General features: G+C 42.8%; 1 protein-coding gene across 4 annotated transcripts; it reads left to right on the top strand.

Annotated features, from left to right (window-relative positions):
• The first annotated feature begins 2,264 nt into the window (after nt 1–2,264).
• Nucleotides 2,265–23,229, top strand: LOC123775316 (uncharacterized). Of its 4 annotated transcripts, none has more exons than XM_045770374.2 (6): nt 2,265–2,423; nt 8,796–9,040; nt 12,261–12,434; nt 16,038–16,184; nt 20,224–20,454; nt 21,309–23,229. In XM_045770374.2, exons 2-6 carry the CDS (start codon nt 8,798–8,800, stop codon nt 21,789–21,791), a joined length of 1,278 nt encoding a protein of 425 aa, XP_045626330.2. In that variant the 5' UTR covers nt 2,265–2,423; nt 8,796–8,797; the 3' UTR covers nt 21,792–23,229. The 4 variants fall into 4 exon arrangements, with proteins under 4 accessions (XP_045626330.2, XP_045626329.2, XP_045626331.2 ...); XM_045770373.2 differs by having other exon boundaries at nt 12,201–12,434; XM_069305724.1 differs by lacking the exon at nt 2,265–2,423 and adding an exon at nt 6,961–7,179 and having other exon boundaries at nt 12,201–12,434.
• The last annotated feature ends 918 nt before the right edge of the window (nt 23,230–24,147 follow it).

The following is a 24,147-nucleotide window of genomic DNA, read 5'->3' as shown; positions in this document are numbered from 1 at the left end:
GATCATGTCTCCCCTTACTCTTCTGTCTTCCAGTGTCGTAAGGTGCATTTCCCGCAGCCTTTCCTCGTAACTCATGCCTCTTAGTTCTGGGACTAGTCTAGTGGCATACCTTTGGACTTTTTCCAGCTTCGTCTTGTGCTTGACAAGGTACGGGCTCCATGCTGGGGCCAGATACTCCAGGATTGGTCGTACATATGTAGTGTACAAGATTCTGAATGATTCCTTACATAGGTTCCTGAACGCTGTTCTGATGTTAGCCAGCCTCGCATATGCCGCAGACGTTATTCTTTTTATGTGGGCTTCAGGAGACAGGTTTGGTGTGATATCAACTCCTAGATCTTTCTCTCTGTCCGTTTCATTAAGTACTTCATCTCCTATTCTGTATCCTGTGTCTGGCCTCCTGTTTACACTGCCTAGTTTCATTACTTTGCATTTACTCGGGTTGAACTTCAACAGCCATTTGTTGGACCATTCACTCAGTCTGTCTAGGTCGTCTTGTAGCCTCCTACTATCGTCCTCAGTTTCAATCCTCCTCATAATTTTTGCATCATCGGCAAACATTGAGAGAAACGATTCTCTACCCTCTGGGAGATCATTTACATATATCAGAAACAGTATAGGTCCAAGGACTGACCCCTGCGGGACTCCACTCGTAACGTCTCGCCAATCTGAGACTTCACCCCCCCTCACACAGTCTCATTGTCTCCTGTTGCTTTGGTACTCCTTTATCCAATGGAGTACCTTCCCTTTCACTCCAGCCTGCATCTCCAGCTTTTTCACTAGCCTCTTGTGTGGCACTGTATCAAAGGCTTTCTGACAATCCAAAAATATGCAGTCTGCCCACCCTTCTCTTTCTTGCCTTATTTTTGTCGCCTGGTCGTAGAATTCAAGTAACCCTGTGAGGCAGGACCTGCCATCCCTGAACCCATGTTGATGCTGTGTTACAAAGTTCTTTCGCTCCAGGTGCTCCACTAGCTTTCTTCGCCCAATCTGCTCCATCAGCTTGCATGGTATGCAGGTTAGGGACACTGGCCTGTAATTCAGTGCCTCCTGTCTATCCCCTTTCTTGTATATCAGGACTACGTTAGCTGCTTTCCAAATTTCTGGCAGGTAAATACACACACACACTTCTATGTGTGTGTGTGTATGTGTGTGAAAAAATTAGTAGTTACGGTGCGGGCTGTAGTAACAGTTGAATGATTGTCAGTTGAGAGGCAGGCCGAAAGAGCAGAGCTCAATCCCCGCAAGCACAACTAGGTGAATACAATTAGGTGAATACACAGGGGAACCTCACGGCTGAGTGGACAGCGCTCCGATGTCGTAATCCTAATGGCTCGTGTTCGATTTCCGGCGGAGACGGAAACAAATGGGCAGAGTTTCTTTCACCCTGATGTACCTGTTCACCTAGCAGTAAAGAGATACCTGGGAGTTCGACAGCTGTTACGGGCTGCTTCTTTGAGATGTGTGTTAGAGAGAAATATATGTAGTAGACATAATAGAGGAAAAATATATTGGTCAGAGAGGCGGGGTCCAAGAGTTAATAGTTCGATTCTGCAGGCACAAATAGTAAACACACGCACACAATATTAACCATGTGACTGTCAGATCTTCATGATAATTCAACCAATTGCGAGCCACTTAGTTTGTTGAAAGGGAGCAGTAGAGGAACAGAAGTACTTACATCGCATCAGGCTTGGATACCCATGTGCATGGGAAATAGGCTTACAGGTTCCGGAAGATGAGAGGAAATGTCAGCACTGTGGAGAAATGCCCGACAGACCACAGGAACATTATCTAACACAGTACCCATTATGATTTCAACTTAGATTCATTAGAGCAGAAGTTGTTAAACACATATGGCAAAATCTTACTGAAGCGACCATACGAGTCATAAATACTCATACTCCGCCCAAGTAAAACAGAAACAAGCAACACTTAGTGGGCTAGCCAGAGGCTTAGGGCCCGCGCAGGAATATCCCTGAAAAAAAAACATGACTGGTTGACGTCACATTTGACTAGAAATCATTAAATTCTCTCAGCGCTTGTTTCCTTTCAGCAAAAAAATAGTTTGTATGTGGCTACAGAATCAATTATCTCCTATATCACAAATCTATGTAATTTAAAGGTGTAATACACAGAAAATACGAAACATTACATTATAATGCACGTAGTCAATAAACACCAAAGTATTATAAGTCGCAAGTCAGGATAATTCTGGCGGACAACTGGCAACTATATTCGTAATCTCTGGCAACAGCTGGAGCAAATTACAAACGAGTCAGCCACCAGGAGAACAGTTTGTCTAGTGCAGCTGAGGAGTGAGGGTGTTGGACCGCTCTGCTCCTTCATTTATCAGTGAAATTCTTTTCGCTTAAGGACAGGAGAGTTTCTGTAACAGAATCTCACATTAGATCATCTCAAAGGTATTGCTTTTTAACGATGTCACGTGAAATGTGATGTTTACTTGATGTCCAATGTTTAATGGTTTGTTTTGATGTGTATTGAATACTAACATTTGAACATAAACGTCTGTGTATAATAGTGACGTTAGAAGGTGTTTTACCGTTAGGACTATTATTTGTGTGTATGTACGGGATGTTTAGGATTTTAAACCAACGTTTCCCATGTATTTGCGTGCGCACACGCGCCAACTCGTCCTCTCAACGTAAAAAACGCAACCTATATGTTATGTAGCGTAACCTACTGTGACAAGTAACGGCCTACAAATTACTTTTTTTATGCATCGGATTTGATAGGTTAGGTTGCTTGGGTTTGTACGTTTCTAGTTAGGTAGTGTATTTTTGGAGGAGGCAAATCGAGAAAATGGGCTGCTGTGGAGGTAGACCACATATGAACCATGTTGAGTGCATGTATCAACGATATGCTCTTGTTTGTGTTTAATGAGTACTGTTTAATTTGGTCTTGTTTGTTTGTCTCGCACAGAAAAATGTTTTCCTTGATCCTTGATCTGTTATTCCGTCGGGTTTGAATATTTAGGGAAACTTGTGTGTAATATATACACACAAGGTCTGAAGTAGGTAGAATATAATTGTGTTAAGTGTTTACTGATTGCTGGACTTGATTTTTTGAGCTGTAGCTCCTTGCTGATGTCCAGTATTCTGTTATGTCGATTATTTCAGTGAAATAATCGACAGGTATAACGGCAACAGAAGAATGGACATCAGCGAGGCGCTTCACATCAAAAAATAAGGGCCAGCAATAGGCAACCAGTTAACACAATTACATTCTACCCACTTCAAGACCCCGAGCCAACACAGAGACAGGATAAAATGACTTAGGAACATAAGCAGCCACGAGAACATAAGCTGCCCATGTTGATGCATTTAATACCCTTTGTACTTTGAAAAAACTGGTTGACACTGGACAAATTAAAAGTTTATTTTTTCCAAAGTGTCAATCGGGAGAAGAGAGTGAGAAACAAAGGGTTTAGTGAACAACTTTAGGGTTGTTCCCTTCCAGCCAAACTACCAAGCTGTTGATGTGCATGATTCATGAAGCTTAATTGTCTGTCCTCCATGCACTCAACCGAGGGAGCCGGGTTCATTCATCGGGCAAGGCAGAAATGATTGGGCACGTTTCATTTCACCTGATGCCTCGGTTCGTCAAGAAGTGAATAGCTACCTGGTAGTTTAGCAACTGTTGTGGGTAGTTGTAGGTAGGTTGCATCATGGGTAAAGGTCAGTAGTTGGTCTCGAGGGACGTTGTTGTTGTTGTTTTCTACACTCGGCTTAAAGGAATAAAGTTCCAAGTAGCACGGGCTATGACGAACCCTGTAGTGGACTTACCTGACACAGAAGCGGGGCTGTAACTCGAGCTACAAGGACGGCAATAGGCCTATATTTACAGGCTTACTGTCCCCCACAATAAGCATTATTGGAATCTGACGGGTGAGTAGGAGGGGCCGGGGTGAGGAGCTAGGTATACACGGTCAGCGGCCCGCCCTCTCCACCATTCACAACGTTAATTCCTCCGAATCTAACCTAACCGAGGACTCACGAATAGAAAACGGGTTATCACGTCAATTTTGCAAGTCGCTATGATTTTTAGTAACTCGGTTTTTTGGCCTTATGGGTTTTATTCGTCAAAATACTAGATGGTATTGGAGAGGCCGGGATGTGAGACGCCCAGCTCGTTATGAACTGGACACGCACTCTTCTTGTCTTCACAAAATACACGATTTTGTGTGTTATTAATTCTCTAAAGATGTCTTTAATGAAGGAACACCTGGGCACGCCTTGTGTGGAATGACTCGAATACCGTACTGAATATTCATCATCCTTGGAGGGAGGGAGGTTGGTTGGTTGGTAGGTAATGGAGCCAGTAACCATCCTTCTAACATTATAATACTAATAGCAGCTATTTGGTCCAACATACAAAAATACTGTTGCAGCTGTTATGATCCCAGGCAACCGAAAAACGAGTCTCCCCTATGAGAATTATTCTATCAAGCCTGACCTGACTAGGAAGTCGGAGATATATAGACATGAAGATTCATATGTAAAAATAATTGGGTAAATTTTACAGAGAGTTTAAAAATATGGGCAGGGAAAAAGAAAATAGATAAATGACTGGTTATGAGATGTGGATAATTTGCTGGAGGCTCGCTTCGGGAGGGCTCTGACCCCACTTTAGTACCAGACATCGTGAGGGGAAGCTGCGCTCCGTGTGAGCTCCTGACAGGGAGGAACCCCTAGTGATATACCTTCAAGAGAAAGGAAGTGTGCAGACGTTCCAGCTGTGGAATCGAGCTGGGAACGTGAGGTCTAAAGTCCTGGATGGCAAGGAGAGTTTGTTAAGCCGCCCAGAGACTTTATCGTGGGCCGTGGGAGCGCCCTGATCAGACTCCGTCAGAGGGAGAGCGCCCTCGACTAGACAATCTGTGGTAAGCACGATTTTAAGCCAGTTTATAGTGATTACATGTAGTTGGTCGTGTGCCCAGCGACAGTAGCGAATGTTCATTGATAAGTTAGACATGTTTTAGTAAGGCAAAAGGCCTCAAATAAGACGGTGAAGAGGGAGGAACGTTCTGGAGGACGAAGCGACGTCCGTCTCCTCTGAGTGCTGGCAGATGACTGAGGGACCCCAGCTCCTGGTGGGGTAGCTGCCTCGAGGGCCGCCTGGCCGGGCGGAGCATGGACCAGCCCAAACGGGGAAGTCCACTCTCACAGTATGAAGAGATCAGAGATATGTTAGGTGCAAACATATTGTGTGGATTATTTCGTTTATGTGTTTAAGGGGGAACGTTTTTATTGGCGTGTCAATGGGTTGTAGGTTTGTCTTTGGAAGAAGTTGCTGAGAACTTCGAAGCCAGCAGAGAAGGAGTAGTTGAAGAGACTCAAAGGCTGTTGAAGGAGTAGTGTACTCTGAGGAAGAGTAGCCCCACAGTGAAGAGTAGGTCCTCGAGCTGTGAGAAGCAGTGAAGAGGAGTGTCACGTGCTTCTGTAATACCAGTGGCGAAACTCCAGTTCTGTTCGAGGAAACTTCATGGTGTAGCAGCCAGGAGAGCTGTGGAGGATCCTGGTAGATAAACCCGGAAGAACCTGAAGATGTCAAGGTGGTGAACTTCCAGAGGTGGAAGGGAAGTTCTGGTTGATTACTTGTAGGGAGTTGGTAGAGTGTTTGGTTGTCATTAGCGTGCAAGACGCAGTGAAAGGTGAGTGACAGTTTGCCATGTTTGTGCCAAGGAGTATTTATACTGAAGTATAGAGTTATAGTCGTAGGCTGGATTACCTGCAGAGATATACATATGTGTTCTAGGACTAATAGGGTGATCGATTGATCATTGTTGTATATCAAGGAACATTTATACTAATATTTATGTTATTGCAGCCATACACTGGTTTTCCTTGTATGTGTATATATATGTATTCTCTTGCTGATAGTGCAACATTGTGTTATAAGACTTGACCTACTTGGAGGTTGGTAGTATTAGGTGGTGAATCAGGAGATAGGATACCACTGGATAAGCAGATGATAGAGTTCTGATGGTGTTGGAGTGCAACCTGACTGAAATAGTATAGAGTGTAGGATTCATTATTATTATATGTGTGTATGTATTGTATATGTGCTTTGTCCAGTAAATGTATTCAAATTTGCTGGTGTTTGCCCTTGTCCTAGTGATGCCTTTAAGTATTAAGAATGAAACAAACATGACATGTTCACCAACTCGTCCTCCTAATAGCACATCGCATTTGGACGTATACTTTACATAAAGCCAAAAACTGTCATACAAGAAAATGATAGCTGCTCACAAAATTGACGTAATATTCCGTTTTTTGTTCGCGGTTCCTCTGGCAAGTTAGAATAAGACACTTTAGTACAATAGTTTTTTGACGTTAGAAACCCTCGTGAGAACGGGCTGATTTCTCAGCCATGTGTATCTGCGATACACTGATTCACAAGTTTTGTCCCGTTTAGCTGGGCCACTCGCCAGGCGGCCACACGTCCACACGTCGACTGACTTCTGCACCATTACTGTAGGAAGGTGCATAATTGTAGTAACTTGATTTGCTTATCCACGAAACGAATTTCATAAAACCTGGGAGGTGTATTCAGTGTAGAAATTTGACATCATTTATTAACCCTTAACATAATATGTAAGAAAGGAGTTGCTGTTTTATGTTAAATTAATACTAAAATATAATTATCAAATACCTTGGTTAACCCTACTAAAAAAATTTTTATGGCGGGTCTACTAGAAAATGTTACATTGCCACGTCATCAATATTAAATTCACTCAAGAATAATATTAATAAATAATCTTTAAAACAGCAGTCTGTGGAATACGATGAATATTAAAAATCACTTTCCTGTGATGAACAGAATCATCTATAAACAAATATATTAAATAAACTAACTCCTCTCGAAATAAAAACCGAACCGTTCTGGACGCGTCCGGAGCAGGAAGGGAGGCGGAGAAGCCATTGTACAGAGACAACGCCATCAAGGTTGACTTCCCGTGAGGCGCACGCAGCGTAGTACTACATATTCCGGCACGTGAAATTGTGACGGCATGACACATTAGTAGCAACTTGACTAGTTTATCACGTTACACGCGACGACACCATAACCACATGGTCAACGAGGAGACAGTTTACATGATTCAGATGTGTCTATTGCTTGTTAACCAGGCTGCATTCTACAAAGACAGCTAAGCTTGTCCGTATCCATAATATTAACCATTCTTGAAATCGTAGAATAGCCAGTAGTAACAAATTTATCAGTCAATTAATTTTGATTTGGTAGAACATATAGAAATATACAAATTTGATCTTTAACAATCCAAGTTTGTAAAGGAGGCTACTAGTGGGATGAAATTGAAAATATACAGTACGCTCTCTAAAGAAATAATTTAATATCAAATTAAATTTAACTTATTTAATAAATAAATAAATGAATAACTAAATTGAATAAAATTTCTAGGTTTTCCCCATATTTCAGGGTAATTACGATAAGATTTTCTGAGCTGCTTAATTTTTATGTATTACTCATAAGGAATTAAGAATTAATCCCAGAATATAATAGTTTTCTTTATTTTATTGTGCTTTAGCCAAGTAAAACGACTGAGTGTGGGTGCTGGATATATTTGGAAAACTTGAAAAAACTTATGGCTGATTAATCTGATATATATATAAGAAAAAAAGATTCAGAATTATTGTTTAGTCTTTTGCTGATATTAGCATTTTTTACCTTCAATCGTGTAGCTGTATATGCCAGCGAGAATTGCATTTAAAGGCTAATAAAAAAATAACCGTGCTATCAACAGGGAAGAACGACCATTATTAATTTCGGTAGTAAATTTTACATTCATGCAATCTTACACGACTTAAAATAATCACTCGTGGAATATACTTTGATTGAACCGCACTAGTTTGAAATTTGATTATTTGAAAAGTTCTCCCAATACTTAAGGCAGAAAATAATAACACGCTCCCCAAAATTTCGTTTGGTATGCGAGAAAATTTTGCATCAAAGATTTGGAGATTTTGGCGCGCACATTTAAAAAGGCTGCCCGCCCCTGTCTTAGAGGATGGGCTGAGGAAATGAGATGAACATATCAGTCAGCTAACTACTGTGACCTAACCATACAGCTCAAACTTTGGAGTTATAGAACCGTATGTCGTAAAGGTACGCTTTGAATGATCACAAAGCAGATAATTAAAGTTCAATTGAACTTCCAAACTTGAAAGTCGGGACAGACGAAAGTGAGATTTTGTGAGAGAGTTCAGTGAGATTTTTTAGCTTATTAGATTTAACATTTTGTTCTTATTAATACATTTAGCCTTTAACTACTGTTAATAGATGTAGCCTTTGTGATATCGTTAGTAGATGTAGCATTTACCTGTTGTTAATACATTGTCTTTTCCTGTTGCTAACAGATTAATTTTTACTGTTGGTAACAGATTTAAGCTTTTTACTGTTAATACGAGAATAAATATATTGCTTTTAAGTCTGAAAATATATAATGTAATTATTCTGTCTCATCGCAGAAAAGTACATTGTTCTTATTGGGATTATGAATGTTCATCTTTTGCTCATACTCTCCTGATCTACCCAAGCTTCTAATTGACTTCCCTCGCCTTCATGAAAGTTATTTAATCTGATATTCTTGAATTTAATCAAAGTGTTCACTTACACAATATTCTTTAATGTTCTCTATTCCTTAATTATTCAAATGAACATTCAGTCACAATTTGCGTTGGAATAAATTAGTAACAATATTTGAGTCTTTGAAAGTCATCTTTAATTTAGGTGCGTGGTTTTCCTCCCAACAGAGATGGTGCACAATGGTTACAACAGAATTAACGCTATTAACGGAAACAATGGTAATAATGGCGAGGTAAATCTTGGTGGTGAGGACAGGAGGGCGCAGGCGCCGCACCTGGAGGCCTTGGCGGAGTCAGCGGTGTTGACGCTCATGACGGGGGCCACAAAGAAGAGGTCTTGGCAGGGGAACAAGGCGCACATCACGCACATAGTTCACGCCCACCTCCCTCACATCGTCCGCCAGCGTATGCAGGTGTGTGTTCGCCTCTACACTTGTTTTACTCTTAAGTTTTCTCTTTGCTTCCATATTTATCTCGACTCTTATTTTTCATTTCCGCTTTGTCTTCTATTTCCCGTTTCTGAAATATTCGCTTGTTCTCTCTTCATTATGTTCAATCTTGCGTGTCCTCAACTCTTCATAGCGTTCCCATCCTCTTACTTAATTATTTTCATTTTCTCTTTTTTTACTTTCTTTTTCTTTCTATTTCTTTTACTTTTTATTTTTTCTTTCTTCTACCCAGTTTTAAATTAAAATTTTGGTGGTTAATCAGCAGCAGGAAAATATAATAAAAGCTGTTCATCAGACTTTTATTTAAGCCTGGTCCTTCTCTTTTTTTCAAGTCTGGTCCTTCTCTCTTTTTCAAGCCTGGTCCTTCTCTTTTTTTCAAGCCTGGTCCTTCTCTTTTTTTCAAGCCTGGTCCTTCTCTTTTTTCAAGTCTGGTCCTTCTCTCTTTTTCAAGCCTGGTCCTTCTCTCTTTTTCAAGCCTGGTCCTTCTCTCTTTTTCAAGCCTGGTCCTTCTCTCTTTTTCAAGCCTGGTCCTTCTCTCTTTTTTTCAAGCCTGGTTCTTCTCTCTTTTTTTCAAGCCTGGTTCTTCTCTCTCTTTTTTCAAGCCTGGTCCTTCTCTCTTTTTTCAAGCCTGGTCCTTCTCTCTTTTTTTCAAGCCTGGTCCTTCTCTCTTTTTTTTCAAGCCTGGTCCTTCTCTCTTTTTTTCAAGCCTGGTTCTTCTCTCTCTTTTTTCAAGCCTGGTCCTTCTCTTTTTTTTGTTCAAGCCTGGTCCTTCTCTCTTTTTTTTCAAGCCTGGTCCTTCTCTCTTTTTTTTCAGGCCTGGTCCTTCTCTCTTTTTTTTTCAAGCCTGGTCCTTCTCTCTTTTTTTCAAGCCTGGTCCTTCTCTCTCTTTTTCAAGCCTGGTCCTTCTCTCTTTTTTTCAAGCCTGGTCCTTCTCTCTTTTTTTCAAGCCTGGTCCTTCTCTCTTCTTTTCAAGCCTGGTCCTTCTATCTTTTTTCAAGCCTGGTCCTTCTCTCTTTTTTTCAAGCCTGGTCCTTCTATCTTTTTTCAAGCCTGGTCCTTCTCTTTTTGCCTTAACAGCTCCTTTCGAAGCCTAGGTTTATCATTTGCTTTATTGTAAGTTTGACTATATTTAATAGCAAGCAAATTTTATGCCGGGTGGTGAGTGAAGTTGGAGTCTCTCCTATGGTCTGCATCTTTGATTTCCTCGTCTGACTGGATTTAACAAAAAATTATGAAACATTTGATGCGTGTCAGGAGAGGAATGAGTAATTGCTGATGGAGTGTTCATTGAGCTGAGGGAAATGGCCAGTGGTGCCACCTTGATGTTTAGATTTCATCCGTTAATAACATATTTCTGATGTTCACGTGAGGACCGGCCTAGACGGGTCGAGGCTTGAGCTGACCCTTCACGGATCTCTACCCTGTCCAAAAGTCGGGATGGGATAATGGACAGGTGTTTCCAAATAGTGGAGCATACTCGAGGTGTGAGCTAACTTTATAATCAGAGGTGCAGCCACAGATGTCGAGCAGGTGCAGAAGCAGCCTGTGAGTCTTCATGGCCATTATATAAAATAATATTTGTCACCACCCCTCACTTTTATCTTCCCTCTCCTTTCTATCCTCTTTCAGCTTTCCTTTCTCTAGTATCCTGTTATTGTAGCGCGAAGGAAGGAAGCGGGACACGTTCGTGGCGCCACGGGTGTTGAAGACAAATTATGCCGGGGGTTTTCTTTTAGATTTCATATTAAACACAAAAGTATTTTGCATTTAAGAAAAGAGAAATTATCGGAAGCTAATAACTGCTAAAAGTGTTCAGTTATAGAAGAGAGAACATAAGAATGTGAAGAATGTTGATGATGGGGAAACTTTTGGCTAGCATTGCCGCGTCTCAAAATACTGCAGTGGCCTGCTTCTGTAGCGTCTTTTCCGGTAGAGACGTGTAGACATTACTGTAGCGGTTACGTAGAGATGTGTAAATATTACTGTAGAGACTTTTCATTAGAGACATGTAAACAATACTCTACTGTCTTGTCCTGTAGAGACTTCCATATTACTTGAGTGGTCACGTAGAGTCTTGTAGATATTACTGTTGTCGTCTGGTAGAGACTTATAAACATTGCTGTAGTGGTACTCAAGCGTCCTAACATGCACTGCCTGGCCCTGCACCTCCTTGACAACCTTTACAGTAAGAGGTCATCCGTAATCCACCTGTGCCAGTATTATGGTACTTGGTAACTTGGTTGAGCAGCTGCTGTTGCCGGCGTAGCGAAGGTCTGCAAGTGTGACTCGGCTGTCACCATGAAGCAGTGGGTGATGATGGCACTCCAGCGTCAGGTGCCACCATGAAGCAATGGTTTACCATGTCATTGACAACGTTAGCTTTGTAAACTCTCTATTTTGTCAGAATTGCACCAATCAGTAATATCCAGCAAGACATTGCAGCAACGAAAGGTATATATCGTGTCGACCTGTATTGACGGATGGCAGTTTAATTGTTGCAGAAGCTGTACAATGTATATATATATATATATATATATATATATATATATATATATATATATATATATATATATATATATATATATATATATTCAAGCCTGGTCCTTGAATATATATATATATATATATATAATATATATATATATATATATATATATATATATATATATATATATATATATATATATATATATATATATATAAAATGCACCAAGTTGCAAGGCTGTTCATTTTAATATTGTGTTGCACGAGAAAGTTGCATATATTTTACAATTGCAGTTATGGACACAAAATGTTGCATAAACCTGCTATGAATATTTGACGACGTGTAAATATTTTTGGTTGAGGAACGTAACTGGTGTTGTGAAAGAGCCTATTATTTTTGTGTTGCAGGAGAAGGAGTCTATTATTTATGTTACAGAAGCAATAACATATTGTCTGTGTTGCAGGGGTCTATTATCTTTGTGTTACAGAAGCATTAGCCTATTATTTCAGTGTTTCAGGAGCCAATTTTCTCTGTTACAGGAGCAGGAGCCTATTAGCTGTGTTACTGGAAGGGGAAGGGAATGTTACTGGAGCAGTAGCCTTTTGTGTGTGTTGCAGGAGCCAATTATATCTGTTGCAGGAGCATGAGGGTAATCAGAAAGTGTTGCAGAAGCATGAGGGTAATCAGAAAGTGTTGCAGGAGCGGGTGCTACGTGACTGGCGGGTGTACGACACAGTGAGTCTGAGGCTGCTGGATCTGCTCTTCTCTGCTACGACCACTTCTCTTCGTCTCGTCCACGTCAGGACCTTCTACCGCGACGACCTCATTAGTCTCCTGCCTCGCCTCGCCGGCCTCAGGGAACTGAGCTTTCAGGTGTGTGGGTGTTCGCTTCGTTAGGTGTGTGTGCTCAGTGTTTTGTGACTATTTCATTCATATGTGTCATTACCATCATGTATGTGCTACTTCATCCATGTTTTGTCGTCTAGATGAGTTCTTATCATCAAGGTGTGTGTGTTATCTTGTTTAGGTGTGTGTCCTCTCATCCGTGTCTGTGCGCGCGCGCGTGTGTACTCGCCTACTTGTGTTTGCGGGGGTTGAGTTTCGGCTCTTTGGTCCCGCCTCTCGACTGTCAAGGTTCCTAACTCTATTGGATTCAATCATATCTGCACTTGAAATTGTGTATGGAATCTGCCTCCACCACATCACTGCTTAATGCAATCCATTTGTTAACTATTGACACTAAAACGTTCTTTCTATTGTCTATGGCTCATTTGGTTACTAAATTTCCACCTGCGTTCCCTAGTGTGTGTTTGTGTGTACTCGCCTATTTGTGTCTGCAGGATCGAGCATTGACTCTTGGATCCCGCCTTTCGAGCATCGGTTGTTTACAGCAATGACTCGGGTCCTATTTCCCTATCATACCTAGTTTTAAAATTATGAATAGTATTTGCTTCCACAACCTGTTCCTTAAGTGCATTCCATTTTTCCACTACTCTCACGCTAAAAGAAAATTTCCTAACATCTCTGACTCATCTGAGGTTCCAGCTTCCACCCATGTTCCCTCGTTCTGTTACTATTCCGCGTGAACATTTCGTCTATGCCCACTGTCAATCCCCCCTGAGTATTTTATACGTTCCTATCATATCCCCCCCCCTCTCCCTTCTTTTTTTCTAGTGTCGTAAGGCACAGTTCCTTCAGGCGCTCCTTATACCCCATCCCTTGTAACTCTGGGACGAGTCTCGTTGCAAACCTCTGAACCTTTTCCTGTTTCCTTATATGTTTCTTCAGATGGGTACTCCATGATGAGGCGGCATACTCTAAGACTGGCCTCAGGTAGGCAGTGTAGAGCCCCCTAAATGCCTCCTTACTTAGGTTTCTGAATGATGTTCTAACTTTTGGCAGAGTAGAGTACGCTGCTGTCGTTATCCTATTTATATGTGCTTCAGGAGATAGATTAGGTGTTACGTCCACGCCCAGGTCTCTCTCTCGCGTCGTTACAGGTAGGCAGTTCCCCTTCATTGTGTACTGGACCTTTTGGTCTCCTATCACGTTATTTTCTGTGACTCTAAAAGTACTCTGCTGTCCTTAAATAACCCATCACAATGTATGTCGGAAGTAGCTTGTAATATTAAATGGAATGTAATTTTTGCCAATGACAATAACTCTTGTATAAAATTTGTGTGAATCCCATCCCATGTTGGAGTTGGAAAACATGACTTTGTAGATCGATTGGCCAATGAGGCTTGCAGGAAAGAAAACATTGATTATGACTTTGGACTATCTAATGCAATTATTAGAACCATACAAATTAAAGAAATTAATTCAGATTTAGAAGAACTAAGAAATCTCCAGAGACCTGAAAGCTGCAGTATTAAAAGTTATGACAAGTTTTGTAATAATAGGTATTTGTATGGTCAGCACAGTAACCGGACCAGGCAATGTGAACCGGACCAGGCACCAGAATATTCAGATTGTAAACTCTGTGATAAACCTTTAGTGCATTCACTATAACACTATATTGTTGAATGTGAAACCGTAAAGGACTTTAGACCTCCTGGCCTCTTGTACCACCAACTGGGTAACTATTTCATTGACTCAGGTGTCCTGGACGACATCCTAACAATTTACCCAAAACTTGCTTGTCCATTTTAAAGAATGAAGAACAATTTATATTTATATTACTTCTAAGCTGCATCACTTACGAACCCATCCCTGCCCTTGTGTGGCAGTGCACAATAGAAAGTGGTTTTCATATATCCATACATTAAAACATTGATTGTAATATGATATATATGTACTTCCGCCTACAGTTTAGACCTATTGTCTTATGTATGACCCTCTGTCCTGTGTGACAGAGAATACCAGCATTATCCTCACTTTAATAAGACTTAATCGAAATCCTCAGATTAGGCCAAATTGTAATTAATTTTCTCAATAAAGATGTTATTAATAAATTAATAGTCCCATTTCCATAACTTTGCGTTTGCTCGTGTGTGTTGTATTCAGTTGTATTCACCTAGTTGTACTTGCGGGGGTTGAGCTCTGCTCTTTCGGCCTGCCTCTCAACTATCAATCAACTGTTTCTACTACTACTACTATTTTTTTTCTCCATCTCACACACACACACCAGGAAGCAGCCCGTGACAGCTGACTAACTCCCAGGTACCTATTTACTGCTAGGTAACAGGGGGCATAGGGTGAAAGAAACTCTGCTCATTTGTTTCCGCCTCCACTGGGAATCGAACCCGGAACCTTAGGACTACGAATCCGAAGCGCTGTCCTCTCAGCTGTCAGGCCCCTAATTTGCCACTTGACGCTCCAAGGACTTAATTTATCTAGATCAATTTGAAGGGCATGACAATCGTCTGAGTCTCCTATCTTCCCCGGTATCTTAGCATCATCCGCAAACATGTTCATATAATTCTGTATTCCTTTTGGTAGATCGTTTATTTAGACGATGATCATTACTGGTGCAAGAACTGAACCATGTGGTACTCCAATAGTAACACTCCTCCAGTCAGGTATATCGTCTCAGACATATGAGGGCGGTAATCAGTCAGTTAGAAAAAATTTCATCTATGTCGGAAGTATGTCACTCCTCCAGCATGTTCTAGTCTCAAGAACAGCCTCTTTTGTGGGATTCTGTCAAAAGCCTTTTCTTTAAGTTCAGATAGACACAGTCAAACTAACCATCTCTTTCCTGTAGTATCAATGTGGCTCTATCATAAAAACTAAGTAGATTTGTTACTCAGCATCTTATGTTCGAAAATCATACTGTCTGCTGCGTTATTATGTCATAACTCCAGGTGTTCTACCCATTTGGCTTAACTATTGTTTGTATTGTCTTGCCTACCACGCTTGTTAATGACGCGGGTCTATAATTTAGAGGGTCAACTCGGCTATCATTTTTATAGATTGCAAGTTGTGTGTGTGTGTACTCACCTATTTGTGCTTGCGGGGGTTGAGCTTTGGCTCTTTGGTCCCGCCTCTCAACAGTCAATCAACTGGTGTACAGGTTCCTGAGCCTACTGGGCTCTATCATATCTACATTTGAAACTGTGTATGGAGTCAGCCTCCACCACATCATTGCCTAGTGCATTCCATTTACTAACTACTGACACTGAAAATATTCTTTCTAATGTCTCTGTGGCATTGATTGTGTGTGGGGGGGGGTAAGGGGGGGGGGACATCAGCGTGCGTGTGCAGACATCTGTAACAGGGTAATCTAATATTCAGCATCATGAGATAAACTGAAGTAACGCTCAGCTTAAGGTAAGACGATACACCCCTCCCCCACCCCCACCACCATCGCCACAACTACCATCTCCTTGTTCGGTTGGAACTAGCCCAAACTAGCACTGAAGCTTAGAAAACCAAACTTAACGTAATTTTTTTGCAATAAATTATTCCTGTGTGGCTCATTACATCTCTTGTTAAGGTTGACGGGGCTGTTGGTACATGTGTGTGTGGTCGCAGGACTCCACCTGGACGCTGAGCCAACGGCAGCTGGGGCTGGCTGCTCACGCCCTCACCACCATGGTGCATCTCCGTGTCCTGAAGCTGCAGTACTGCGGCCACAACCTCCTGCTGGCCACCCTCGGCGCCCACTGCCCCAACCTTCAGGTGTGTGTGTGTGTGTGTGTGTGTGTAAGGGAGGGGGGGAGTATTTACTCTGTCTGCAGGATCAAGCTGTTAGATCTTGGACCTCGCCTTTCTAACAAATGGCTGTCTAATCTGCTGACTCCCGACCCATATTACTTTCTCTCTCTCTTCTCTCTCTCTCTCTCTCTCTCTCTCTCTCTCTCTCTCTCTCTCTCTCTCTCTCTCTCTCTCTCTCTCTCTCTCTCTCTCTCTCTGTGTGTAAAGAATCCTTCAGAACCTTGTATACCACATATGTAAGACCAATCAGAGAGTATGCAGCCCAGCATGGAGCCCGTACCTAGTCAAGCACAAGACGAAGCTGGAAACCGTTCAGAGATATGCCACCTAGACTAGTCACAGAACTAAGAGGCATGAGTTATGAGGACAGGCTGCGTGAACTGCAGCTCACGTCGCTGGAAGACGGTAAAGCTCGGGGAGACATGATCACCACATACAAAATTATCAGGGAAATTTACAGGGTAGACAAGGATGAATTATTTAACATGGGTGGTACACGCACAAGGGGACACAGGTGGAAGCAGAGTACCCAAATGAGCTACAGAGACATTAGAAAGAACGTTTTCAGTATCAGAGTAGTTAGTACATGGAATATACTAGGAAGTGATGTGGTGGAGGCTGACTCCATACACAATTTCAAATGTAGATATGATAGAGCCCAGTAGGCTCGGGAATCTTTACATCAGTTGATTGATGGTTGAGAGGTGGGACCAAAGAGCCAGAGCTCAACCCCCGCAAGCACAACTAGGTAAGTACAACTAGGTAAGTACAGAGGAAGCAGCCCGTTAAAGCTGTCTAACTCCCAGGTACCTACCTACTGCTAGGTACCAGAGGCATCAGGGTGAAAGAAACTCTGCCCATTTGTTTCTGCCATCGCCGGGGATTGAACCCGGACCCTAGGATTAAGAGTCCATAGCGCCCTCCACTCTGCTATCAAGACCCCCCCCCCCCCACTGTTTTTTTTGTGTGTGTACTCACCTAGTTGTACTCACCTAGTTGTGCTTGCGGGGGTTGAGCTCTGGCTCTTTGGTCCCGCCTCTCAACCGTCAATCAACAGGTGTACAGATTCCTGAGCCTATTGGGCTCTATCATATCTGCACTTGAAACTGTGTATGGAGTCAGCCTCCACCACATGACTTCCTAATGCATTCCATTTGTCAACCACTCTGATACTAAAAAAGTTCTTTCTAATATCTCTGTGGCTCATTTGGGCGCTCAGTTTCCACCTGTGTTCCCATGTGTGAGTGCCCCTTGTGTTAAATAGCCTGTCTTTATCTACCCTATCAATTCCCTTGAGAATCTTGAATGTGGTGATCATGTCCCCCCTAACTCTTCTGTCTTCCAGCGAAGTGAGGTTTAATTCCCGTAGTCTCCTCGTAGCTCATACCTCTCAGCTCGGGTACTAGTCTGGTGGCAAATCTTTGAACCTTTTCCAGTTTAGTCTTATCCTTGACTAGATATGGACTCCATGCTGGGGCTGCATACTCCAGGATTGGCCTGACATATTTGGTATACAAAGTTTCGAATGATTCTTTACACAAATTTCTGAATGCCGTTCGTATGTTGGCCAGCCTGGCATATGCCGCTGATGTTATCCTCTTGATATGTGCTGCAGGAGACAGGTCTGGCGTGATATCAATTCCCAAGTCTTTTTCTTCCTCTGAGTCCTGAAGATTTTTCTCTCCCAGATGATACCTTGTATTTGGCCTCCTGCTCCCTTCACCTATCTTCATTATATTACATTTGGTTGGGTTAAACTCTAACAACCACTGGTTCGACCATTCCTGCAGTTTGTCTAGGTCTTCTTGAAGCCTCAAACAATCCTCTTCTGTCTTAATCCTTCTCATAATTTTGGCATCGTCTGCAAACATTGAGAGAAATGAATCTATACCCTCCGGGAGATTATTTACATATATCAGAAACAAGATAGGACCTAGTACAGAGCCCTGTGGGACTCCACTGGTGACTTCACGCCAATCGGAGGTCTCACCCCTCACCATAACTCTCTGCTTCCTATTGCTTAGGTACTCCCTTATCCACTGGAGCACTTTACCAGCTACACCTGCCTCTCTCTCCAGCTTATGTACCAGCCTCTTATGCGGTACTGTGTCCAAGGCTTTCCGACAATCCAAGAAAATGCAGTCCGCCCAGACCTCTCTTTCTTGCTTAATCTGTGTTACCTGGTCATAGAATTCTATTAAGCCAGTCAGGCAAGATTTACCCTCCCTGAACCCATGTTGTCGATTTGTCACGAATTCCCTTCTCTCCAGATGTGCTACCAGGTTTTTCTCACGATCTTCTCCATCACCTTGCATGGTATACAAGTCAAGGATACTGGCCTGTAGTTCAGTGCCTCTTGCCTGTCGCCCTTTTTGTATATTGGGACCACATTCGCCGTGTTCCATATTTCTGGTAGGTCTCCCGTCTCCAGTGACCTACTATACACTATGGAGAGTGGCAAGCAAAGTGCCTCTGCACACTCTTCCAGTACCCATGGCGAGATCCCGTCTGGACCAACAGCCTTTCTAACATCCAGGTCCAGCAGGTGTCTCTTGACCTCCTCTCTCGTAATTTCAAACTCTTCCAAGGCCGCCTGGTTTACTTCCCTTTCTCCTAGCATAGTGACCTCACCTTGTTATGTTGTGAAGACCTCTTGGAACTTCTTGTTGAGTTCATCACACACCTCTTTGTCATTCTCTGTATACCTGTCCTCGCCTGTTCTAAGTTTCACTACCTGTTCTTTCACTGTTGTTTTCCTTCTGATGTGACTGTGGAGTAGCTTTGGTTCGGTCTTGGCTTTGTTTGCTATATCATTTTCATAACTTTTCTCTGCTTCTCTTCTCACCCTGACATACTCATTCCTGGTTCTCTGGTATCTCTCTCTGCTTTCTGGTGTTTTGTTATTCCGGAAGTTCCTCCATGCCCTTTTGTTCAGTTTCTTTGCTTCCATACATGCCCTATTATACCATGGATTCTTCTTTTGCTTTTCGGATTTTTCCTTTTGGGCCGGGATGTATCTGCTTACTGCCTCCTGACACTTTTGGGTGACATAGTCCATCATATCTTGTACAGACTTAGCTCTGAGGTCTGTGTCCCAAAGTATTTCCTTTAGGAAGCTTCTCATCTCCTCATAATTTCCCATTCGGTATGCCAGCCTTTTGTTTCCCAGTTCTTTTTTGGGGGGATAATTCCTAGCTCTATCAGGTACTCAAAGTTCAATACACTGTGATCACTCATTCCCAAGGGCGCTTCCATCTTGACTTCCCTTATATCCCACTCATTTCGGGTAAATATCAGATCAAGCATTGCTGGTTCATCCTCTCCTCTCATTCTTGTTGGATCCTTGATGTGCTGGCTTAGAAAGTTTCTTGTTGCCACGTCCAGCAGCTTAGCTCTCCATGTTTCTGGTCCTCCATGTGGGTCTCTGTTCTCCCAATCTATCTTCCCATGGTTGAAGTCTCTCATGATTAGTAGTCCAGATCCATTCCTGCTAGCAACAGAAGCTGCTCTCTGTATTATGTTAATGGTGGCCATATTGTTTCTATCATATTCCTGTCTGGGTCTTCTGTCATTTGGTGGCGGATTATATATGACTACGATTATAATTTTTTGCCCTCCAGTTGTTATTGTTCCTATTATGGAACCTTCAGTGACTACCTTGAAGGTAGTCACTGAAACCTTCAGTGACTACCTTCACACACACACACACACACACACTGTGTGTGTGTGTGTGTGACAATGTTTTTCATAGGAAAAGTAAATTGTAAGCACATTGAAGTGAATTTAGATGAAACATGATCATTGGCTATAACAATGAATAAACCGAAAAAGTTTTGAAGAAACATTGACTCAGAGTCGGGGTGAGAATAGCTTGAGCAATATCATCCCTCTCTTATTTAAGTTTCAATTGGCTCAGAGCAGCACGAGCATTGCCACAGTAACCAACATAGGGGGTCCGGTGGGGCGTTCATTCCCCACCTGACTTGAACACTCGTTTTCACAGGTAGTGGATGTGCTTGGTTCCCAGGGCGTTGACGACGAAGGCGTATGGGGCCTGGTGACCGTCAACCAAGCCCACTATAACGCCCTTGCACGCCACGCCCTCGCACACTCCCCAAAGTCCTACAACAACTGTCTCAACGTCAGCCCAGGCGGATGCTGGATCCTTGCCTTCAGAAGCCTTGCCTCTAAGATGCTGATGAAAATGGTGCCAAGCAAAGCCCATTCCATGCAGGTACCCAACTTCACCATACCATATCCTGTCCTACCTCATTCAACTACCATCCACTGTCCTCCACCAAATCCCCCTCCCTCTCCTCAATCACGAACCCCACTTCCCTCTATTACTCCACTGCTCTCAGCTTCCCCATTACTGTACCCTCCCTTTCCTTCCCTATACCCGACTATCTCCAATTCAGCGCTCTCATTACAAACAGAAATCACAATAGCGTGATGCATTAAATGAACTAATCCACAATGGCCGTGATGAGGGTTCGAACCTACGTCCGAGAGGATCCTAGACGTGCCTTAATTAACTTTGCTATGACATGGTAAAAGAATTGCAACCGGGAGTTCAACTGACCTCACACGGATCCTGCAATCTGAGACACAAACAAGGGTTTTACGCAATTTCCCTATGCACCTGGGCTCTGTCAATCATCACTGCCCTTGTGAATTTGTTCATTTGGTGCATCACGCTATTGTGATTTCTGTGTAATAAAGTAAGGGCGAAGAGGTAGAACAGCTTATTGACAGCGCTCGGGTGCATGGGGGAATTGTGTAAAATCCTGGTTTGTGTCTCGGAGAGACTGCAGGATCCGTGTGAGGTCAGTTGAACTCCCGGTTGCAATTCTTTTACCATGTCACAGTAAAGTTGATTAAGGCACGTCTAGGACCCTCTCGGACGTAGGTTCGAACCCTCATCACGGCCCTTGTGGAATTTGTTCATTTACACTAATCCCAGATGGCAATCATGTAGGTGGCGATAGGAGTCTCTGTCGATGTTAGTGGATAAGTATCATTCTGATGGTAATAATTAGGTAAACCAAGATTAAAATTAACAGTCAGAAAACAGTTTTTTACCCTTAGGTGAATAACGCTGATACGAAGGTGGAAGAAGATGAGAGTAATGGTGAGGATACGAGCACCAAGACTGGCTGGGGAGTGAAGACTGTTGGAGAGAAGCAGGACCAAGAGGCTGTGATGTGGAGTCTCTGTTGCTCCACTTTGGCGTTCCTGGACCTCCGCTCTACTGGTGTTACGCAAGCCGGGGTCACCATGCTCACCCAAGCCCTGCCAGTCCATGCCCGATTGGCATACGATGCTCACATCCGCCCGGCATTCGATGTACGTGCTCAACTTGAACCAGTTTCCCAAACCTGTCCGGCATCTAATGCCCACACCCGTCTGACATCGCCTGCAAACAACCACCGGACACCGGAAGCTGACACCCCCCGGACAACAGAAAGCCACAACACACACAACACAGACACCCATGACAACACCCATCTTGCCAGCGAGGTCCAGGCAGCAGTAGCCAGGATGGTACAGATACCCTTGTCTGCATTATAGACGACTACCCCTGGATGGTGTTGAAGCCACACTTGGCACACCGGGCCTGCAGCCCCACACTACCTTCAGCCACACAAGGTCACAACTATACTACACTTACTGACACGTTGGACGAGGCTTGACTGGTTTTCATGAGTTCGAGCCAGGTCCAGTTTCATAATTATGCTCGGGAAACAGCATCACCTCTTAGATATTTCCCTCAGCCACACTTGAACATAGCATATCTTCCCTAGTTCCTGTGTTCCACACATTGAATAAACTGACTGAACTACGAAGTGGAGTTGTAGAGAAGGGCTATATACACGGCTTCAAATGTAGATTTGATGGGTCAGGAACCTTTACACCAGTCAGTTGGAATCTCAAAAGTGGAGTAGAAGGTGAAGCTCGGCTCTGGCAATCATAGCGTGTTAGTTAACACATCCACGCATGTACACACATGCGCACACATGGGGTAATACATGCACAGTCTGATAACATCTTTTGGAACAGCTGTGTATATGTTTTCAGTCTCTCCTGCTCACTCTTCCTATCTGTCTTGCGAGCTGCCGTTCTTTCCGTCTCGGTCTCTCTCTTTACCATGAACTCGCTATCTTATCCTTCTCTTTTACTATTTATCTCTATGCTATCTCTCGTTCTTCCTGTCTCTCGACGTCCTCATATGAAGTGTTTTTCATTTTAATATCATGACCGTCATCCTACATTGTTTCATTTGTGTGTTTCTCAGATCCTCAAAAATCAGGGGCCAGATTCACAAAGCAGTTACGCAAGTACTTACGAACCTGTACATCTTTCCTCAATCTTTGACAACTTTGTTTACATTTATTAAACAGTTTACACGCATGAAAACTTCCCAATCAACTGTTCTTATTGTTATAAACAGCCTCTTGATGCCTCGGAGCTCATTAACTGTTTATTAATTGTAAACAAAGCCACCAAAGATTGAGAGGATGTACAGGTTCGTAAGTGCTTGCGTAACTGCTTCGGAAATCTGGCCCCAGGTCGTTCTTCTTCCAAAATTATGTAATGTTTCTTAATAAATGATTATTTGTTGATGTTCATGAACCATTACTTTGCGGTCACTTGTCCCTCGTTAGAATTCTTGATGATTCGGATGCTTTTGATATCGTTCGCCTTATGCATTTCTGTTTTCGTATTAGCACCCTTGGTGATATTTAGCGCCCTCTGATTATTTCGCTCATTTGATGGTGCTACATAGCCTTCCCGGTTTGGTGCCTTCTTTTGATAATTAATTACTTACTCATGAACCATTATCACTTATATATATGTTCGCCCATTTAAAAACTCTCCTTTTCAACAATGCGTTATTCAGTTGTGGTGTGTTAATGTAGGTTGTGGTATTTCTTAATTCTGTGTTGCAAGGTGCAAAAGTAAATAAAGTGATCTACTTAAACGGCTTATACAATATATTATTTTTTAAGTATGTATTTTGTTTAACCTACATTGTTGTTTATACTTTTTCTGTCTCTCGTACTTAATTTCTATGTTTCGGTATAGCCAACTATTGTTAATACTAGTAGTGTAAGATGAGTTAGGAGAGAGCCTTCTGCTTGTCTATTCCCACTTCATCATTTCAGATTGGATTTCTACCAATGATTCAGAATGTTGTGGATTCCTTCACATTGGCCTGCAGGAAAATGATAGTTGACGCCCTTGCTAAGGCTGCAGTTAAAACTCAAGATTCCGTTCAACATTGTATCTATCAAATAGGCCCTTTAATCAATGCATAAAAGTTCGTTATAAGGCAAATAGAACACTGGAATTTATTTATTGAAGGGGGCCTGACAGCTGAGTGGACAGCGTCCGGGATTCGTAGTCCTAAAGTTCCGGGTTAGATCAACGGCGAAGCGGAAACAAATGAACAGTTTTTCACCCTGATGCCCTGTTCACCTAGCAGTAAATAGGTACCCCAGAGTTATACAGTTGCTAGGGGCTGCTTCCTGGGGATATGTAACAAAAAGGAGGCCAGGTCGAGGACCGGGCCGCGGGACGCTAAACCCCGAAATCATCTCTAGGTAATCTTGAGCTCATCTTGATGATTTCGGGGCTTAGTGTCCCCGTGGCCCGATCCTCGACCAGGCCTTCACCCTCAGGAAGCAGCCCGTGACAGCTGACTAACATCCAGGTACCTATTTTACTGCTAGGTAACAGGGGCATAGAGTGAAAGAAACTCTGCCCATTGTTTCTCGCCGGCGCCCGAGATCGAACCCGGGACCACAGGATCACGCGTACAGTGTTCTGTCCGCTTAGCCGCCAGCTCCCTTAGCCTGCATCTTAACCTGAGGTATCTTATCTTGATCTTTTTGGTATGATTTCGGGGCTTTTTAGTGTCCCCGCG

The sequence above is a fragment of the Procambarus clarkii genome, chromosome 56 (genome assembly GCF_040958095.1).
Source record: "Procambarus clarkii isolate CNS0578487 chromosome 56, FALCON_Pclarkii_2.0, whole genome shotgun sequence".
Classification (NCBI taxonomy): Eukaryota; Metazoa; Arthropoda; class Malacostraca; order Decapoda; family Cambaridae; genus Procambarus; species Procambarus clarkii.
Note: the sequence above shows the minus strand (reverse complement) of the source record. Positions and strands in the feature narration are given on the sequence as shown.